Raw genomic sequence first — 15871 nt, 5'->3', positions numbered from 1 at the left:
ACCATTATATAAAAAGAAGCTTTTAGAGTTGAAAATCAGTAACAGTTCATTTATTTTTAAATATGATTTAACAGAGACCTGAAAACATTGTTTTTATTTTTGTTATTTTGTTCTTCACATCATATTTGAGGGCTTTATTTGCATATTAATGCAATATAAAATTAATCTAATTTTACCACATGTTGTATGAAAAACTAGCTAAAACATTCTCCCAATTTTTCTTTTTAAAATGGTCTTTTGGCATTAATTCAATCATTTTACGTTTCTGCAAGGTACTGGTCTGTGTAATGGATTTTAAATATTTATCAAATTAATCAATTGCTTGAATAAACAAATTCCATTAGTGGCTTGAGATTTATGTGAATACCATATGTAGATTATGAGCCTTTCATTGTCAAATCATTTTACTCATGAACCTCTATTTCTAAAATTTGTGAGCACATACTCCAAATATATGTACAATTTGCTAATAGTTTATATACTTACACTACTTATACTGCTATACTGATATGTATGTATGTTGCAAAAATCTAAAGAGAAATTGAAATTAAAAAATAAAATGATGAACAAACAATAATGCTACATGATTTGACTATTTTATATCATTCATTATTTTCACAAAATATTCACAATAAAATAAATTTTGATACTTATTACTCTCGATGAAACCATAACTGATGCTTAGTGCTTAGTTCTTAATTTCTCTAAAGATGATGCGTACTGTTATTAACGAGCATCTCAAGGCATAACACACTCTCATGAGCATCAAATATGTTTCCAATTAGTTTCACATTATTTCCATTTTTTTGTTGTCATCCCTTGAAATTTTCTTATATGGTATTTGTTTTATCCTGCAGTTCTTGACAAAGTTATTATGCTCTAACTAAGAAACTAAATGCTCCTTCATTGCTTGTTTGCTTGTGTTTGCTTGTGACCAATATTGTCAACTAATGGTTCTTTGCAGGGATATTTTTCAGCTGTTTGTTCATGTTATAAAACTTACTTTTGTTAAAATAAAATAATACTATCTAGAAATTCACTAAACCTGAAACAGGAATGCTGCATGCACGATAACTTGTTAAGGGAAAACGAAAGCAAGATTGTCACTTGTTTTTCTTTAGGGTATATTTTAAACACTGTGGACACGAAAAAATTGCAGAAATTCTGTTGGGGAGATAGTCTAACAAGTGCTACATCTTTATGTAGCAAACATCTAATATATTTGTTGAAATTGTATAATATTCAGAGAATTTAAATAGCAGATGATTTTTTAAATTATAGTATCTTTATTAAAGTATTATATGACACAGAACAATATGCTGAAGAAGTGTATTAATAAGTACTTCAAAACATTTTTAATTGTTTGCCTCAGAAAAAAAATTTTCAAGTTCATTCTCTTCCAACATGCTTAACTGTTCCTACTATTTATTTAATTCACATCAGAGTAACTTGGGCACTTTCTATCATGTGGTCAACTTGCTGAATCTATTGAAACTTCAGATGCCTCAGCTGTAAAATAGAGATAACAGTGCAGTTCCCAGGGCTGTGATGGAAAGTGAAGGAGGGAATGCATGAAGTGTTCTGAGCACTGTACCTTTGCCATTGTAAGCACTTGATCAATGGCAGTTGCTGTTGTTATACTTACTACATTTTTGTAACTTATTCCCTTTTCAAAGTTACAAAATATGTAATATCCTGATACTGTAACTCGTTTTTAATGATCAAAACACATGCCTGTGTATAAAATATTCCTCAGTGATTTACAACTATTTTCCTGTCTCTTGGACAGGTAATTTGATATCATACTCTAGAATTGTTTTTAAATGCTTGCTCTAGTGTATTTCATATATATAGTTGTTTTTTTTTCTCCTCTTTATACTGCAAATGCATTTTCTCTCTAAAATTAACTTCAGGCCTCCTTTTCTTTCCTTTGGGTAGAAACAAATAAGATACAAGTGAGTTCTGGAAGAAAGTTCTAGTGGCTTGAGATATCGGCGGGAGCGGCCGGGTGGCGGGAGGAACCGTTACGGGAACTGAAGCTGCCGATTAAGGCTGATCAAGATGACAACCTCCCAAAAGCACCGAGACTTCGTGGCAGAGCCCATGGGGGAAAAGCCAGTGGGGAGCCTGGCCGGGACTGGTGAAGTCCTGGGCAAGAAGCTGGAAGAAAGGGACTGTGACAAAGCCTATGTTGTCCCTGGCCAGTTTTTGGTGCTAAAGAAAGATGAATACCTTTTCCGGGAATGGCTGAAGGACCCTTGTGGCGCCAGCGCCAAGCAGTCCCGGGACTGCTTTGGATGCCTGCGAGAGTGGTGAGACGCCTTCTTGTGATGCTCTCTGGGAAGCTCTCAATCCCCAGCCCTCGTCCAGAGTTTGAAACCGAGCAGGACTCCTCCCCTGTCCGCTACAAAGGAAAAGATTGCTATTGTCTACCCACCTCCAACGTACTCCAGGGTCTTTGGGAGTTTCCTTCCCTAACCGTTTCAACGTTTTTTGGATTCTCGCTCTTGGCATGCCTCCGTCTTCCTTTTTCCGTTGCCAGTTCCCTGGTGACAGTTACTGGCTTTCCTCAACGGATTCCTGGCCCTATCCCTCACCCCCACCCTCACTGTCAGTCCGTTTGTTACCGTTTGGCTCCTTTTTTGGCAGAACAGTCACTGTTGTTGTAAAGTTTTTTAGATCAATAAAGTCAGTGGCTTTCAAATAAAAAAAAAAAAAGGTGGCCGGGCGCGGTGGCTCACGCCTGTAATCCCAGCACTTTGGGAGGCCGAGGCGGGTGGATCACGAGGTCAAGAGATCGAGACCATCCCGGTCAACATGGTGAAACCCCGTCTTTACTAAAAATACAAAAAATTAGCTGGGCATGGTGGCGCGTGTCTGTAATCCCAGCTACTCAGGAGGCTGAGGCAGGAGAATTGCCTGAACCCAGGAGGCGGAGGTTGCGGTGAGCCGAGATCGCGCCATTGCACTCCAGCCTGGGTAACAAGAGCGAAACTCCGCCTCAAAAAAAAAAAAGGTAAAAGTAAGTTCCTAAATGATGCATGTTGTCCCTGTATGTACTACAAATTATAAAGAATATTATAAATATGGAGAACAAAAAAAAGGGAAAATGAGATGGTGAAAATAAGTTCTAACATATCAAAAATTCAATAAATATAAATATGAATATATTTCCTAGGTAATAAAAAAGTTGAAAGTTTCGATTTTTCTGTTGGGTTTTCTCAGAAGCAGACCATGAGAAAGGATTTGAGTACATGTAGTTTATTTGGTGTTTACATGAACACAAGTAGGAAAGTGTGAAATGAGAAAGAAGCCAATACAAATATGCATTTAATTGCTCTTTTAGATGTCAGGTTAATTCTAAATGAAACGTTCAGGAAACTATGCAAAACATACTTAGCAGAATTTACTCCTAGAGAGCTGAGGGGACTGGAGTACACAGACAACAGACATCCACTTTGCAAAGTCAGTCACTGAGGATTTTTTTGAAGTTAGGTTTGGAGAGGTGGGTATTTCATTCCCCGTATCCAGCAAAGAAACTTTCAGTTTTCATTGATATATTATAGTGGAAGTTCAATGTCTTCTGATGCTGAAATTGCTACATTAGCTATCGTGTGTGTGTGTGTATCTAAAAGGGTGTAGTTATATGTCATTCACAGTAGAGGCAAACAACACACCCGGAAGATAATGCAACCAAAATTTAAAAATAAAGATGGAATATATACAGGAAAAAATTTACCAAGCAGTTAAAATAACTAGCAAGCAAAGCAAACAAAATACTAGTAATAAAGAGTATTAACATATATGGAACTGAGAATTCAATATGCCAGATTTTAAAAACATTCCAAATTTAATGGATCTAATACTATACTTTCAAAATATGTAAAGAAAGACAAAAATGCAAGGAGTTGTTGGAAAATCCACCATCTTATTGGGTAGTTTTAGCATACCTTATACAGTAATTGATAAAAAAAAGTAGACAAACTTAGTGAAGCTACAGAAAAAGTGAAGACATTATAAGTAAAATTCAGCTAATAAATAACCACTATAACTGTATAGATGCCAATACGTATTATATTTATATATTACTAGATTTATATACATATACCTATCTGCCTATGTCTCAATTTAAAATTTTCATTCTCAAAAAAATTAAATTAAATTATTACATTAAAAAACAGATAAAATGGATTCAAGGGTAAGAATATTGCCATTTTGGGGGAGTCTAATTGTTATGAAAAAAATGTAAACACTGACAATGGATATACAATATAAAACAACAAAGAATAAAAATTAACAGAGCAAGTCTTTGCAGCATTAAATTATTAAAATTAGAATTAACAGAAACTATTTCATACACTTTTTAATAGTGGATAAAACTTCTGAATCAATGAAAACTCATATGATATTTGAACCCAGGTTATCATATCTGAGACTAATCCCAAACAGTTACAGTTGATGTCAACTGAAATTACAGGCAAAAATATTATGGAACATTGGCCTGGAGTACGGTGGATCTGATTCAATCTGGCAACTACCAGGATTTTATCAGCAGAATTGTCTCTTGATCTGGAAAAGAAAACATATTCTCATTTTATTCATTAGCATCCCTGGAATGGTTTCATCAGCATGATTATGCAAACCTGGTCTGGATCCAAATGATAGAATGCACAGGCCTGTGTTTCAAGAAATAGATGGTCTCAGATTTTGCCAGTGTTGTAGGCTAAGAATTTTGATACTAAAGCCATGTCTTTATTAAGATATATATTATTTTTGGAGAAAATTTTTATTCTAGGGTAACAAGAAGATGTTTCTAAGGATATTAAATTTCATCATTGATATAATATTAAAAGAGGAGTACTTATATATCCATGAAATGAATTTACACAGGATTTCATCAGAGCATACAATCAGAATAATTAAGATACTATCTGTAAATTAGGATTTGAGACACAAAATCCTAAGGATTTTGAGATACAAAATAATTTGAAGTACAAAATGAGTGAGAAGCAGAATGGAAATGAAAGTAAATGAAGCAACATATAAAGCAAGTAATTTGTATTGGTAAAAATATCAATGGGTCTTACTATCATTACTCAGATAAAAAAATTTAATGTATTTTTAACAAAATCAAAGTAAAATTTACAATGAACAGAAGCAAAAACAAAACTCTCATGTTATACTGGAAAGGTCATCCTTGCATTTAGAAATGAGCAATTTTCAATTTTCTCTACATGGATTAAAGAAAAAAATGTAATTATATTTTTAAAATTATTGGTGGTAGAAATTATGTGATTTCTCTATACGTTAGAGAAAGTAATATAATTATTTTATATTTATTATATACTTGGTGATATAATTTATTATTTTGTTACATATCATTAACATAACATGATTCTATAGACAATATTATTTAGAAATTTCCTTGTCAATTTCTGTTTAATTACCATACAATAATGCAGCTCTATAATCATGGAGCTCATTCATGTACAGTTAAGAGTGATTATCAATTTTAAAGCTTACCAAATATATGTAAAAAAATTTGTGAATATACAATTTGAAACAAAACAAAGAAATATTTTACACTACAGTTGTATATAATTTGGTGTAAAATTACCTTTTGAGCGAAAGATATTTTCTCTCACCATATTAATTTCACAAAGTACTAGTAATCATATGGAAATCAATTTTTTTTTCTTCTTTTAGAGACAGGGTCTCACTCTGTTGCCCAGGCTGGAGTGCAGTGGTACAGTCATGGTTCACTGCAGCCTCTACCTTTTAAGCCTAAGTAATCCTCTCACCTCAACCTACAGAGTAGCTGGAAACGCAGGTGTGTTCCACTACTCCTGGTTAATTTTTTATTCTTATTCTTTTAGAAATGGAGTCTCACTATGTTGCCCAGGCTGGTCTTGAACTTGTGCTCTCAAGTAATCCTCTCCCCTCAGCTTCCCAAAGTGCTGGGATTACAGGTATGAGTCACTGCCACAAGGGAATTTTAATTTATTTATCTTAGTTACAAAGTTAACTAAATACATACACAATACACATTAAAGTTATATAAGAAGTAATTTAACTTTATTCAGTAGATATGAGAGGCCATCTTCCATGTTGGGGTAATAAAAATGAACGACCATTTTCCTTAGAAGTGACTGCCTGAGGTAAATTTTATTGTGTGTGGTTATATTTGGATAAAGTTTATTTACTATATTGTATATCAGAACTCATTGAATAATGGACCATCTCTATTGGTAAGATGCTTTCACCTGTGAGAAACAAGTACCAAAATCAAAGTGACATAAACATTAAAATATATATTGTATAATAGTAACTTTGAGTTAAGCAGTTCAGTGGCTCATAGTGTCTTTTCAAGTTATGCTCTAACATCCTGGAAGTATTGGTTAACTTCCCTCATGTTCACAGGATGATTACAGCAGTTCCAGACATCACATCACATACCAATAGCCAAGTCAGTAAAGCGATCATGATCTCTGTTTCTTATTTTCTTCTTCTCACCACTACTGACTTGCCTTCATATCTCACTGCCTAGCATTCTGTCATGTGCCAATCACAGGAATTTATTCCTGAGCCAACCATGATGGTATCACTCTGGCACCACTATGGGACCATCGTGAGTTGTTTCTCCACTCAAGATTTACAAAATCACATTGACTCTGAATGTTGATAGTGAATTCACAAGGATACTTGTGAAATAGCCTAATTTTTAGGCTATCGACATAGAAAAAGGAAAGTTGGATTGCTTTAGAGACTGTCAACTTGGAGCATATGCTATCCTAGCATAAAGGGAAAAAAAAAAAACAGTAAAAAAAAATTTAACAATGGTGTAATCTAATATGCAGATTTTGCTTCAGCAAATCACAGTATATATGTAAACTGTAGAGTAGATAGAATCATGCAGCTACAAGATCCAAACCTGGATGACTTTTCCTTTCTCATGACCTACTCAAAAATCTGCCTACCCTTGGTGTAAACCTGTACACAATGTCCTAATAGTTGATCTCTGTTACTCTTTCTCACCCATTGTTAATGAGTCCTTACTAATGGTTTCCAAGACAGAGAAGCTAATAATATAATCACCATTGTGACATACTTTTTATGGCTTTCATAAGGAAAAAGTAAACAATTGCATAGAATTATGGAATTCAGTTACTTATTCTTTGCATTGCTAGCAAGATTATTAGATACAAAGGTATCTAACAAGTGGTCATGAGACTAATCCTAGCTGGTTCTAATAATTTCAAATATGACAGGTTTTCTTCAAGTAGAATTCTTAGAAATTATTTCCTCAAATTAAAAATGTAGCTGTACATTCTGGCAAGGAACACATATTCTGGCAAAGTGAGCCTATTCACTGTCAGAACCAGAGTCCTACACACTGCAGGAATGTGTAGATGCACATCTTAGGATCTTCAATTGCTTAGTATTCTTCACATTAGGGAAGACTGGTAACTTAATCATGTTTGCCAATTAAAATTGAAAAACTGCTCAGGGTGAGGGGAGGTTAGAGACAAGCCTGCCTTCACAGGTTTCTGGAGCCATAAGAGACAGGACTTGTATGGCATAAAACCCTAAGCCTAGAATTTAATTGGCAGTGATCAATTGTGGTTAATCCCCATAGAAGCTAAGCAGATGCACTTTCAAGCTCTGCCTGTAGGAAAGCAAAACATCTGTCATTATTTTGTTATAAGGTAAGAGGGTTGAGGGCTCGAGACAGAGCAGAGAACATTTAATTGAAGACAATACACTTCAGAATTAAAATTATGTCTAGTGACAATATTTGGATATTTTTATTCACAATTTAGCTGATTTGAAGCAATTACTCAAGATGCCTGCTAAGACTCCTTTAATAAATGTTATGTTAACAGAATTTTGGATTTACAGGAAGATTGCAACGTGAGTCGAAAGGGTTCCCATGTACTCAGCTCCCAGTCTCCACTGTCATTAACATTGTGCATTAATAAGATCATTTGACACAATTAATCAAATACTATTAATTTTCTTATTAGCTACAGTCAATAGTATGTTCACATGTTTATCATTTTTAATCTCTTGCTCTTTCTTCTGTTCTAGTATCCCATTTGCCATACTACATTTAATGACCTATCTCCTTAGGCACCTCTGGAAGATGAGTGTGTCTCAGACTTGTTTTTGATATTCTTGACAGTTTTGAGGAGTACTGCTCAGATATTTTGTAAATTCTCCATCAATTTAAATCCATCTGGTGTTTTTCTTATGATTAGATTGGGATTTTTGAGAAAAAAAAAATCACAAAGTTAAAGTGCTATATTTCACATCATATCACGAACATGACATCATTTTTTATGCTATCCTTGATCACCTGGCTGAGGGAGTGATTGTAAAAGCACTTTCTCTTCCTCTTTTTTATACCATACCTTTTAGAGGTAAGTCACTATGCACAGCCCACTCTTTTAAGTCATTCGAGTTAATTATATTAGCAAGGACACCAACAGCTGGATATGCAGAGCATTTGATTGTACAATTAATAAGCAACCCTCAGGATACCAAACCTGCATTCACCCTCAAGGAAGATATTCTCCAATATTCTCTTACTCTGACCAGGGAAAATTACTATACAAGGAAAGTTTCCCAAGGGCACAGCCAAAATGCAGTCAGGACAATGAACAGGGGAATTACTTCTGAGGTGCGGAGTCCTGGCCAGTGACATTTGTTAAATACTTTGAATAAGGCGTACTGTTTCCTCTTCCTCCTTTTCTTAAATGAGATTTATTGTTCTTATTATATCCCTAATTCAGTGTTTTTTGACATGGGGAGTGTCAACTTGTCTTGTAGTTATCTAAACTAAATGTTCATATTGGAATTTGCTATATGTTATCCATTGTATATTAATGTTTAATTACATTGCAATTTTGTTTTTATTTGTTTATTTTTTGCTGGCGATGGGAAGAGTTTGTATCATTTGTGAGGAGCGAGTGCATGGATATTTGGCCACAGAAATAAATGCAAAAATAAAGGCCATTGTCACCATGTTCTTTCGTAGTAACGGAACTTTTATTCTGAACACAGTATTGTGGAGAAAAAAACTCACATTCCCTTCACTCCTAAAGAATTAGGTGTGTTCACGGAACTAAATTATCTTCAAAATGAGATGTACACTGGTGGGAGTGTAAATTATTACAGCCACACAAAAAACAGTATAGAAATTTCTCAAAGAAATGAAAATAGAACTACTATGTGATCCAACAATTCTCCTCGTGGTTATACATCCAAAAGAAATGACATCAGTATGTTGAAGAGAAGTCTACATTCTCATGTCTTTTATCACATTAATTCACAGTAGCCAAGATATGAAAGCAAAGTGTTCATCAATGGATGAAATAATTTAGAAAATGTGGTGCATATTCACAATGGAATAGTATTCAGCCTTAAAAAAGAAAGGAAATCCTGTCATTTGCAAGACTGAAGATGAATCTGAGGACACTATGTTAAGTGAAATAAGCCAGGCACAGAAAGAACAATCTTGCATGGTCTCACTTACATTTGAAAGATTAAAAAGTTGAACTCATGGAAGCAGAGTTACAAGAGTGATTGAGAGAGGCTGAGGATGGGGTGGGTTATGGGTATGTTCCTACAAGAATACAAAATTCCCATTAAATAGGAAGAATAAGTTTAAGAGATCTATTGTAAAACATGCTTACTCTAGTTAATAATAATATATTGCATCTTGAAGATGACTAAGGGAGAATTTGTGTTCTCACCACAAAAAAATAAGTATATGAGATAATGTGTGTGTTAATTAGATTAATTTAGCAATCCTGCAATGTATACATTTTTAAAACATAATGTACTACATGATAAATATTTTCAAATAAATAAAGAGTTAACACATACAACAAGAGTTAAAGAATCAGCATGATTATTCTAATCAAAATTACATTGGTGAAAGAAGATAAGCCTGAACCAAGACTTGCTATATAATTAATTGGTTCATATTTAATATATATATATATAAATCCAAATACTTAGCAAAAATATTCCCAATCCTACAAATATAATATTTCCTGTACCCCACCTATGCACCAGAACCAGAAAGATCTAATTTAGTTGGTTCAGAGTCCCTGTTCATTGGTGACACCGGTACATAACATAAACAAGATGATTAGCTGCATGGCTGTATCTGCTTCATTCTACTTCATTAGGTGAGAACTCTATAACCCCAGCCAAAATAGCCATCACAACTTTTTTTTTTTAATCTCCTTTCAAAGTAGGAAACCAGGCTCACATCTTGATTTCAAAAAGTCAGGAATGCACTCCATTTTAGGGAAGACTTTAATACCTATTACTCCAGAAGATACATCACTTTCTTCTTTCTCTACTTGTTTTCTGACTGTGAAACTAGAAGGCCTGAGTATTTAAACCTGTTTATTACCGTGTATTTATATTCTTTTTGGTCCTGGAATACATGTGTTGTAAGCTTAGAATTTTTTAAATTATCATTATGCACTTAGCATAGGGCAGAAAGGTGGTGGATCTCAAATAATAACCCTGGATTCATTGTTTAGTGACTGATATATTTGTTCCCTGTTAGAAATATTTGTATGTATATAGAGACATAAATAAATGAATATATTGGTTTACTGATGGAGAGAAAATACTTAAGAAGTAAAATGTGTATTGCTTTGTTTTCTTTTATAGATAGGTGAAGCATTTACTCTTGGCAACTCTGCTACTTAATCCTGTGCATTAGATGATAAATGAGACATAGCTCCTATAATGAATAAGTTGTTAATTACAGAGATGTATAGATTAAAGAGAATATATTGTATTTGGCAATGTAATAACTATAACGAATATTTAAAGTAATGCACTACATATTTTAATTGTGCCAGAATTTTTTTTACAATGCTGAAGCAATTATATGTAGGTAACTCCAATTAGGTTATCTGGATCATCACCTTGACATGCAGGGTATTCTCTACAGTATATTCTTAGAACATTTTTCACTTGTAAATTATGTAAGCTTTAGTTCTTCATAAATGACTTCATAGCCAATGTAAAGCTCCTTTTTTTAATAGTGCTCAAGATGAGACAAGTAATATTTTAGAAATATGCAGATTATAGTTCTGTCTTTCATTATAAGAAGGGGTGAATACACAAAAATAAAGTCGCACAGATCAGCAAAATAGTTTATGGCTATCAGCATACAATCAGATTTGGAAGTATGTCTTAAGATTAGTCTTAAGATCATCTTCCATAGCTAGGGAAGAGAAAGCTTTCTCTCTACTCTCTGATGGTTTGACAATTGATTCAGCAAAATAAACGGACAATGGTGAACTCAAAAGCATCTGAAACAGGTTTCAATTTAGAAAGTTTATTTTGCCGAAGTTAAGGACACACAGGTGACACAGCCTCATGAGGTCCTGAGGACATATGACCCAAGGTGGTTGGGGTACAGCTTACTTTTATACTTTTCAGGTAGATATAATACATCAATCAATATTTGTAAGATATTTATTGGTTTGATCCAGAAAGGTGGGACAACTCAAAGAGGGGGCATCCAGGTTATAGATAGATTTAGAAATGTTCTGAAAGGCAATTTGTTGAGTTAAGTTATTCTCTAAAGACATGGAATCAATAGAAAGGAATGTCTGGGTAATGATGATAAAGGGTTCTGGAGACCAAAGTTTTATCATGCAGATGAAGCCTCCAGGCTTCAGAGAGCATAGATTGTAAATTTTTCTTATCAGGTTTAACTTCTGTGGTGACATTAATGCTAGTTGACTTTTCCTGAATTACACAAAGAAGGTGGGTATAATAAGGCGTGTCGAAGCCCCCTTCCCATCATGGCTTGAACTGGATTCAGGTCAACTTTGGAAGGTCTTCGGACAAGAGGAGGGTTCCATTCAGATGGTTGAAAGGCCACTGAATTTTATGTTTGGTTTACACAGTAGACAGATTAACAGGAGAAATATCCATGCATGAGAGTTCCACAAAGTGTGAGACTCAAAGAAAGGTCAGAGGATTGAAGTTTATACAGCATCTTTAGCTATAGAATGGAATAGGGTCCCAGCACTTTGGGATGCCAAGGCAGGCAGATCACGAGATCAAGAGATCGAGACCATCCTGGCCATGGTGAAACCCCGTCTCTACTAAAAACACAAAAAAATTAGCCGGGCATGGTGGCATGTGCCTGTGGTCCCAGCTACTCAGGAGGTTGAGGCGGAAGAATCGCTGGAACCCAGCAGGTGGAGGTTGCAGTAAGCCAAGATTGTGCCACTGCACTCCAGCCTGGTGACAGAGCAAGACTCCTGCTCAAAAAAAAAAAAAAAAAAGAATGGAATAGGGGCCTGGAGCTTCTGTGGGTGTTGATGGTGACATGCAGGACAAACAAAGGTTGCCTTTTTATGCAGATAGAATGTCTCTCAGGTAATAAATTGTCTCATAGGAGCCCATCAGAAGAATAGATGCTAGTCTGTGAAGAAGTGTGCCTGCATGTGGTATCTCCTGTGAGTTAATCTTCTCTGGTTAGTGAGATTCTTGGTGAGGAAGCTCATGAAAATTGAGTTCCCTTTTGAAAGATCAGTCTTCAGGTAGGTAAAGAAAGTTCAGAGAGAGTTCCTCACCATGCTTTGGGAGAGCAATAAAGAAGGACAGGAAAATATCAGCAAGAACTTGGTTATCATTTAGTTAAAGCATTATACTTTGGGATATCATTTTTTTGAGCCCCAACACAATTTCTCACATTTGAGAAAGAAAAATGAAATTCTAAGCCCCTCAACTGACTGAACAATTCCCCGATGGCCAAGGGGACCCCAGAGAAACTTTAGAAGCTGAGTTTCCTGCCATGGTAGGATAGGACTTCAGACATTTCTCATACCCTCTCCCTGACTAACTGCCATTAGAGGGTCTTCTCTACGGGATAAACCGAAATCAGTCCTTTCAAAACACTCCACCCTGATAATGTTCATTACTAGCTTATCTTTCCAAGTATAGAATAAAGACAAGATGAGATTCATCATTCCTTCACCCCTCTCTGAGATGTCTGCTTTCACTGCTCCCTTTTTCTTGAAACATTCAACTTATCTTGTAAAATGTAGACTTAATGAGCATTAACTAAAGTCTCACCAGTATGTAACCATATACCTCACATCCCTTTCTAAGGAAAAATGTATAAATTCCAAACCTCCTGGGATCATTTTGGAAAAAAGCAGCCACCAATATGTCTGTGACTCCCATTTTTCCCGGATACATCCTCAAGCAGGCTCAATAAGCCTCCATTGATTGAGACACCTTCCTGAGTTACTCATTTTGATGTCACATCATTCATAAAACATCTCCAATATGTGGTAATCCAGTTTGAGCATCCACATTTTCAAATCAAATGATACCACAATGGGGAACAAACTGATCCATTGGGGTGGGGAGGGGATAATTATTAGAAAGCTTTTCCAAACTGTGACTTATGATTTTTCTCATCACAGCTATGCCAGACACCCAACAAATCATTGTACAAAATGCCATGTCTTCAAATATGTACCCAAAATTATTGCTAAGTGTCTCTTCTCTTAACAAGTGTCATCCATGCTCCCCAACAATTTCTTAAATACTATGACTTTACTTGTCCTCATTATTCTGTGCACACTTCTAGAAGAGAGCCAATGTGGTGGATTATCATTTTTTAAAATGTATTTCATCAAGAACTTAAGACGATATTTCAGATGAAAATAATTAGCACAGAAAATAGTGTGCTATTATCTCCTTTGCCTTATACACTGTGATTTATTAAACTCAACCATGAATTTTCCAAACATTTTCTCATTTGGAACATTTAGGATTTTATGACTAACTTTTTTTTTTTTTATCTGACAGCAATAGATTTATTAAGTATCCCCAAAAATATAAACGCAAACCAGTAAAAAACAAAAGCGTAAAACATCAGGCCAGGAGCTGCAGTAAGACAGACAGGAGCAGCACGCAGGTGGCCTGGGTGGGGAGGAGGAGGCTGTAAATACGGCAGGAGGCGGCACGGGAACCCGAGGGTGGGGGTATAGCGGGGGACGCCGGTGGCAGCAAGATGGCTCTGGGGGTCAGGCACCGCTGGCCCGGGCCCCGGCCACGGCCTGCCCCTCACGCCGGCCGCAAGCAGCTTCACTTCGGGCCCTGGGCCTCTGACTCCTCGTCATCATCTTCGTACATCTCGCCCTCCTCCTCGGTCGTGGCGTCCTGGTACTGCTGGTACTCGGACACCAGGTCGTTCATGTTGCTCTTGGCCTCGGTGAACTCCATCTCGTCCATGCCCTCGCCAGTGTACCAGTGCAGGAAGGCCTTGCACCGGAACATGGCCGTGAACTGCTCGGAGATGCTCTTAACAGCTCCTGGATGGCGGTGCTGTTACCGATGAAGGTGGAGGACATCTTGAGGCCACGGGGCGGGATGTCGCACACGGCCACCTTCACGTTGTTGGGGATCCACTCCACGAAGTAGCTGCTATTCTTGCTCTGGATGGCCAGCATCTGCTCGTCCACCTCCTTCATGGACATGCGGCCCCGGAACACAGTGGCCACGGTCAGGTAGCGGCCGTGGCACGGGTCGCAGGCGGCCATCATGTTCTTGGCGTCAAACATCTGCTGGGTGAGCTCGGGCACCGTCAGGGTCCAGTACTGCTGACTGCCACTGGCCATGAGGGGCGCGAAGCCGGGCATGAAGAAATGCAGGCGGGGGAAGGTCACCATGTTCACCGCCAGCTTGCGCAGGTCGGCGTTCAGCTGGCCCGGGAAGCGCAGCGAGGTGGTGACCCCGCTCATGGTGGCCGACACCAGGTGGTTGAGGTCCCCGTAGGTGGGCGTGGCCAGCTTGAGAGTGCGGAAGCAGATGTCGTAGAGCGCCTGGTTGTCGATGCAGTAGGTCTCATCTGTGTTCTCCACCAGCTGGTGGATGGACAGTGTGGCGTTGTAGGGCTCCACCACCGTGTCAGACACTTTGGGTGAGGGCACCACGCTGAAGATGTTCATGATGCGGCCGGGGTACTCCTCGTGCACCTTGCTGATGAGCAGCATGCCCATGCCGGAGCCCATGCCCCCGCCCAGCGAGTGGGTGAGCTGGAAGCCCTGCAGGTAGTCGCAGTTTCACACTCCTTCCGCAAGACGTCCAGGACCGAATCCACCAGCTCCGCACCCTCTGTGTAGTGGCCCTTGGCCCAGTGGTTGCCAGCCCCACTCTGACCGAAGATGAAGTTGTCAGGCCTGAAAAGATGTCCGAAGGCCCCAGAGTGGACGCTGTCCATGGTCCCGTGCTCCAGGTCCACCAGGATGGCCCAAGGCACATACTTGTGAGAAGATGCCTCGTTGTAGTAGACGCTGATCCGCTCCAGCTGCAAGTGAGAGTCGCCCACGTAGTTGCCACTGGGGTCTATGCCATGCTCATCACTGATGACTTCCCAGAACTTGGCCCCGATCTGGTTGCCACACTGGCCGGCCTGGATGTGCACGATCTCCCTCATGCTGGGGGCGTCTGGCGGGCGGCTGAGGACTGGTGCGGGCAGGCCGGGCTGGCTGCTCTGACTTACTTTTTTCTAGGTACCCATGACTCAGCTAGCTGATGCTGAGTTTTGCAATCTTGGACATGATCAATATGAAGCGCTAGCTAGTCTGGATCTAGACTTAACTTTCTCCTCTTAAATATTCAGTCTATATATTTTTTATTGCTATTTGGCTTCTCATCATTTCTCAAAGATATTTGACATAAGTTTAATTAACTCCTTTTGAAGTTTGTTCGTTGCCCTGAGATGTAATTTGTTTGAGCCATGAGTCAAACTCATTTAGTTGCTCTCTTACAATTTTTCTCCATATATTTGATTAATTGTGCTAATCAATTT

The 15871-nt window shown here is 37.7% G+C and overlaps 1 protein-coding gene and 1 pseudogene across 1 annotated transcript; one reads left to right on the top strand and one right to left on the bottom strand.

The window, feature by feature from the left end:
* Positions 1-1998: 1998 nt before the first annotated feature.
* Positions 1999-2422, top strand: LOC110568533 (barrier-to-autointegration factor-like). The gene has a single exon (XM_064379964.1). It carries the CDS (start codon positions 2062-2064, stop codon positions 2314-2316), a length of 255 nt encoding a protein of 84 aa, XP_064236034.1. The 5' UTR covers positions 1999-2061; the 3' UTR covers positions 2317-2422.
* An 11723-nt stretch (positions 2423-14145) lies between these two features.
* On the bottom strand, positions 14146-15496 carry LOC105705543 (tubulin beta-3 chain-like; annotated as a pseudogene).
* Between the last annotated feature and the right edge of the window lie 375 nt (positions 15497-15871).

Source organism: Aotus nancymaae, unplaced genomic scaffold (assembly GCF_030222135.1).
Source record: "Aotus nancymaae isolate 86718 unplaced genomic scaffold, 86718_ANA_hifiasm-v0.15.2.pri h1tg000022l_1, whole genome shotgun sequence".
Lineage (NCBI taxonomy): Eukaryota > Metazoa > Chordata > Mammalia > Primates > Aotidae > Aotus > Aotus nancymaae.
This window is presented reverse-complemented; position numbering and strand designations above follow the sequence as displayed.

Excerpts from the sequence above, each read along its gene's own strand:
- LOC110568533 (XM_064379964.1), top strand. The coding sequence starts at position 2,062 with ATGACAACCTCCCAAAAGCACCGAGACTTCGTGGCAGAGCCCATGGGG.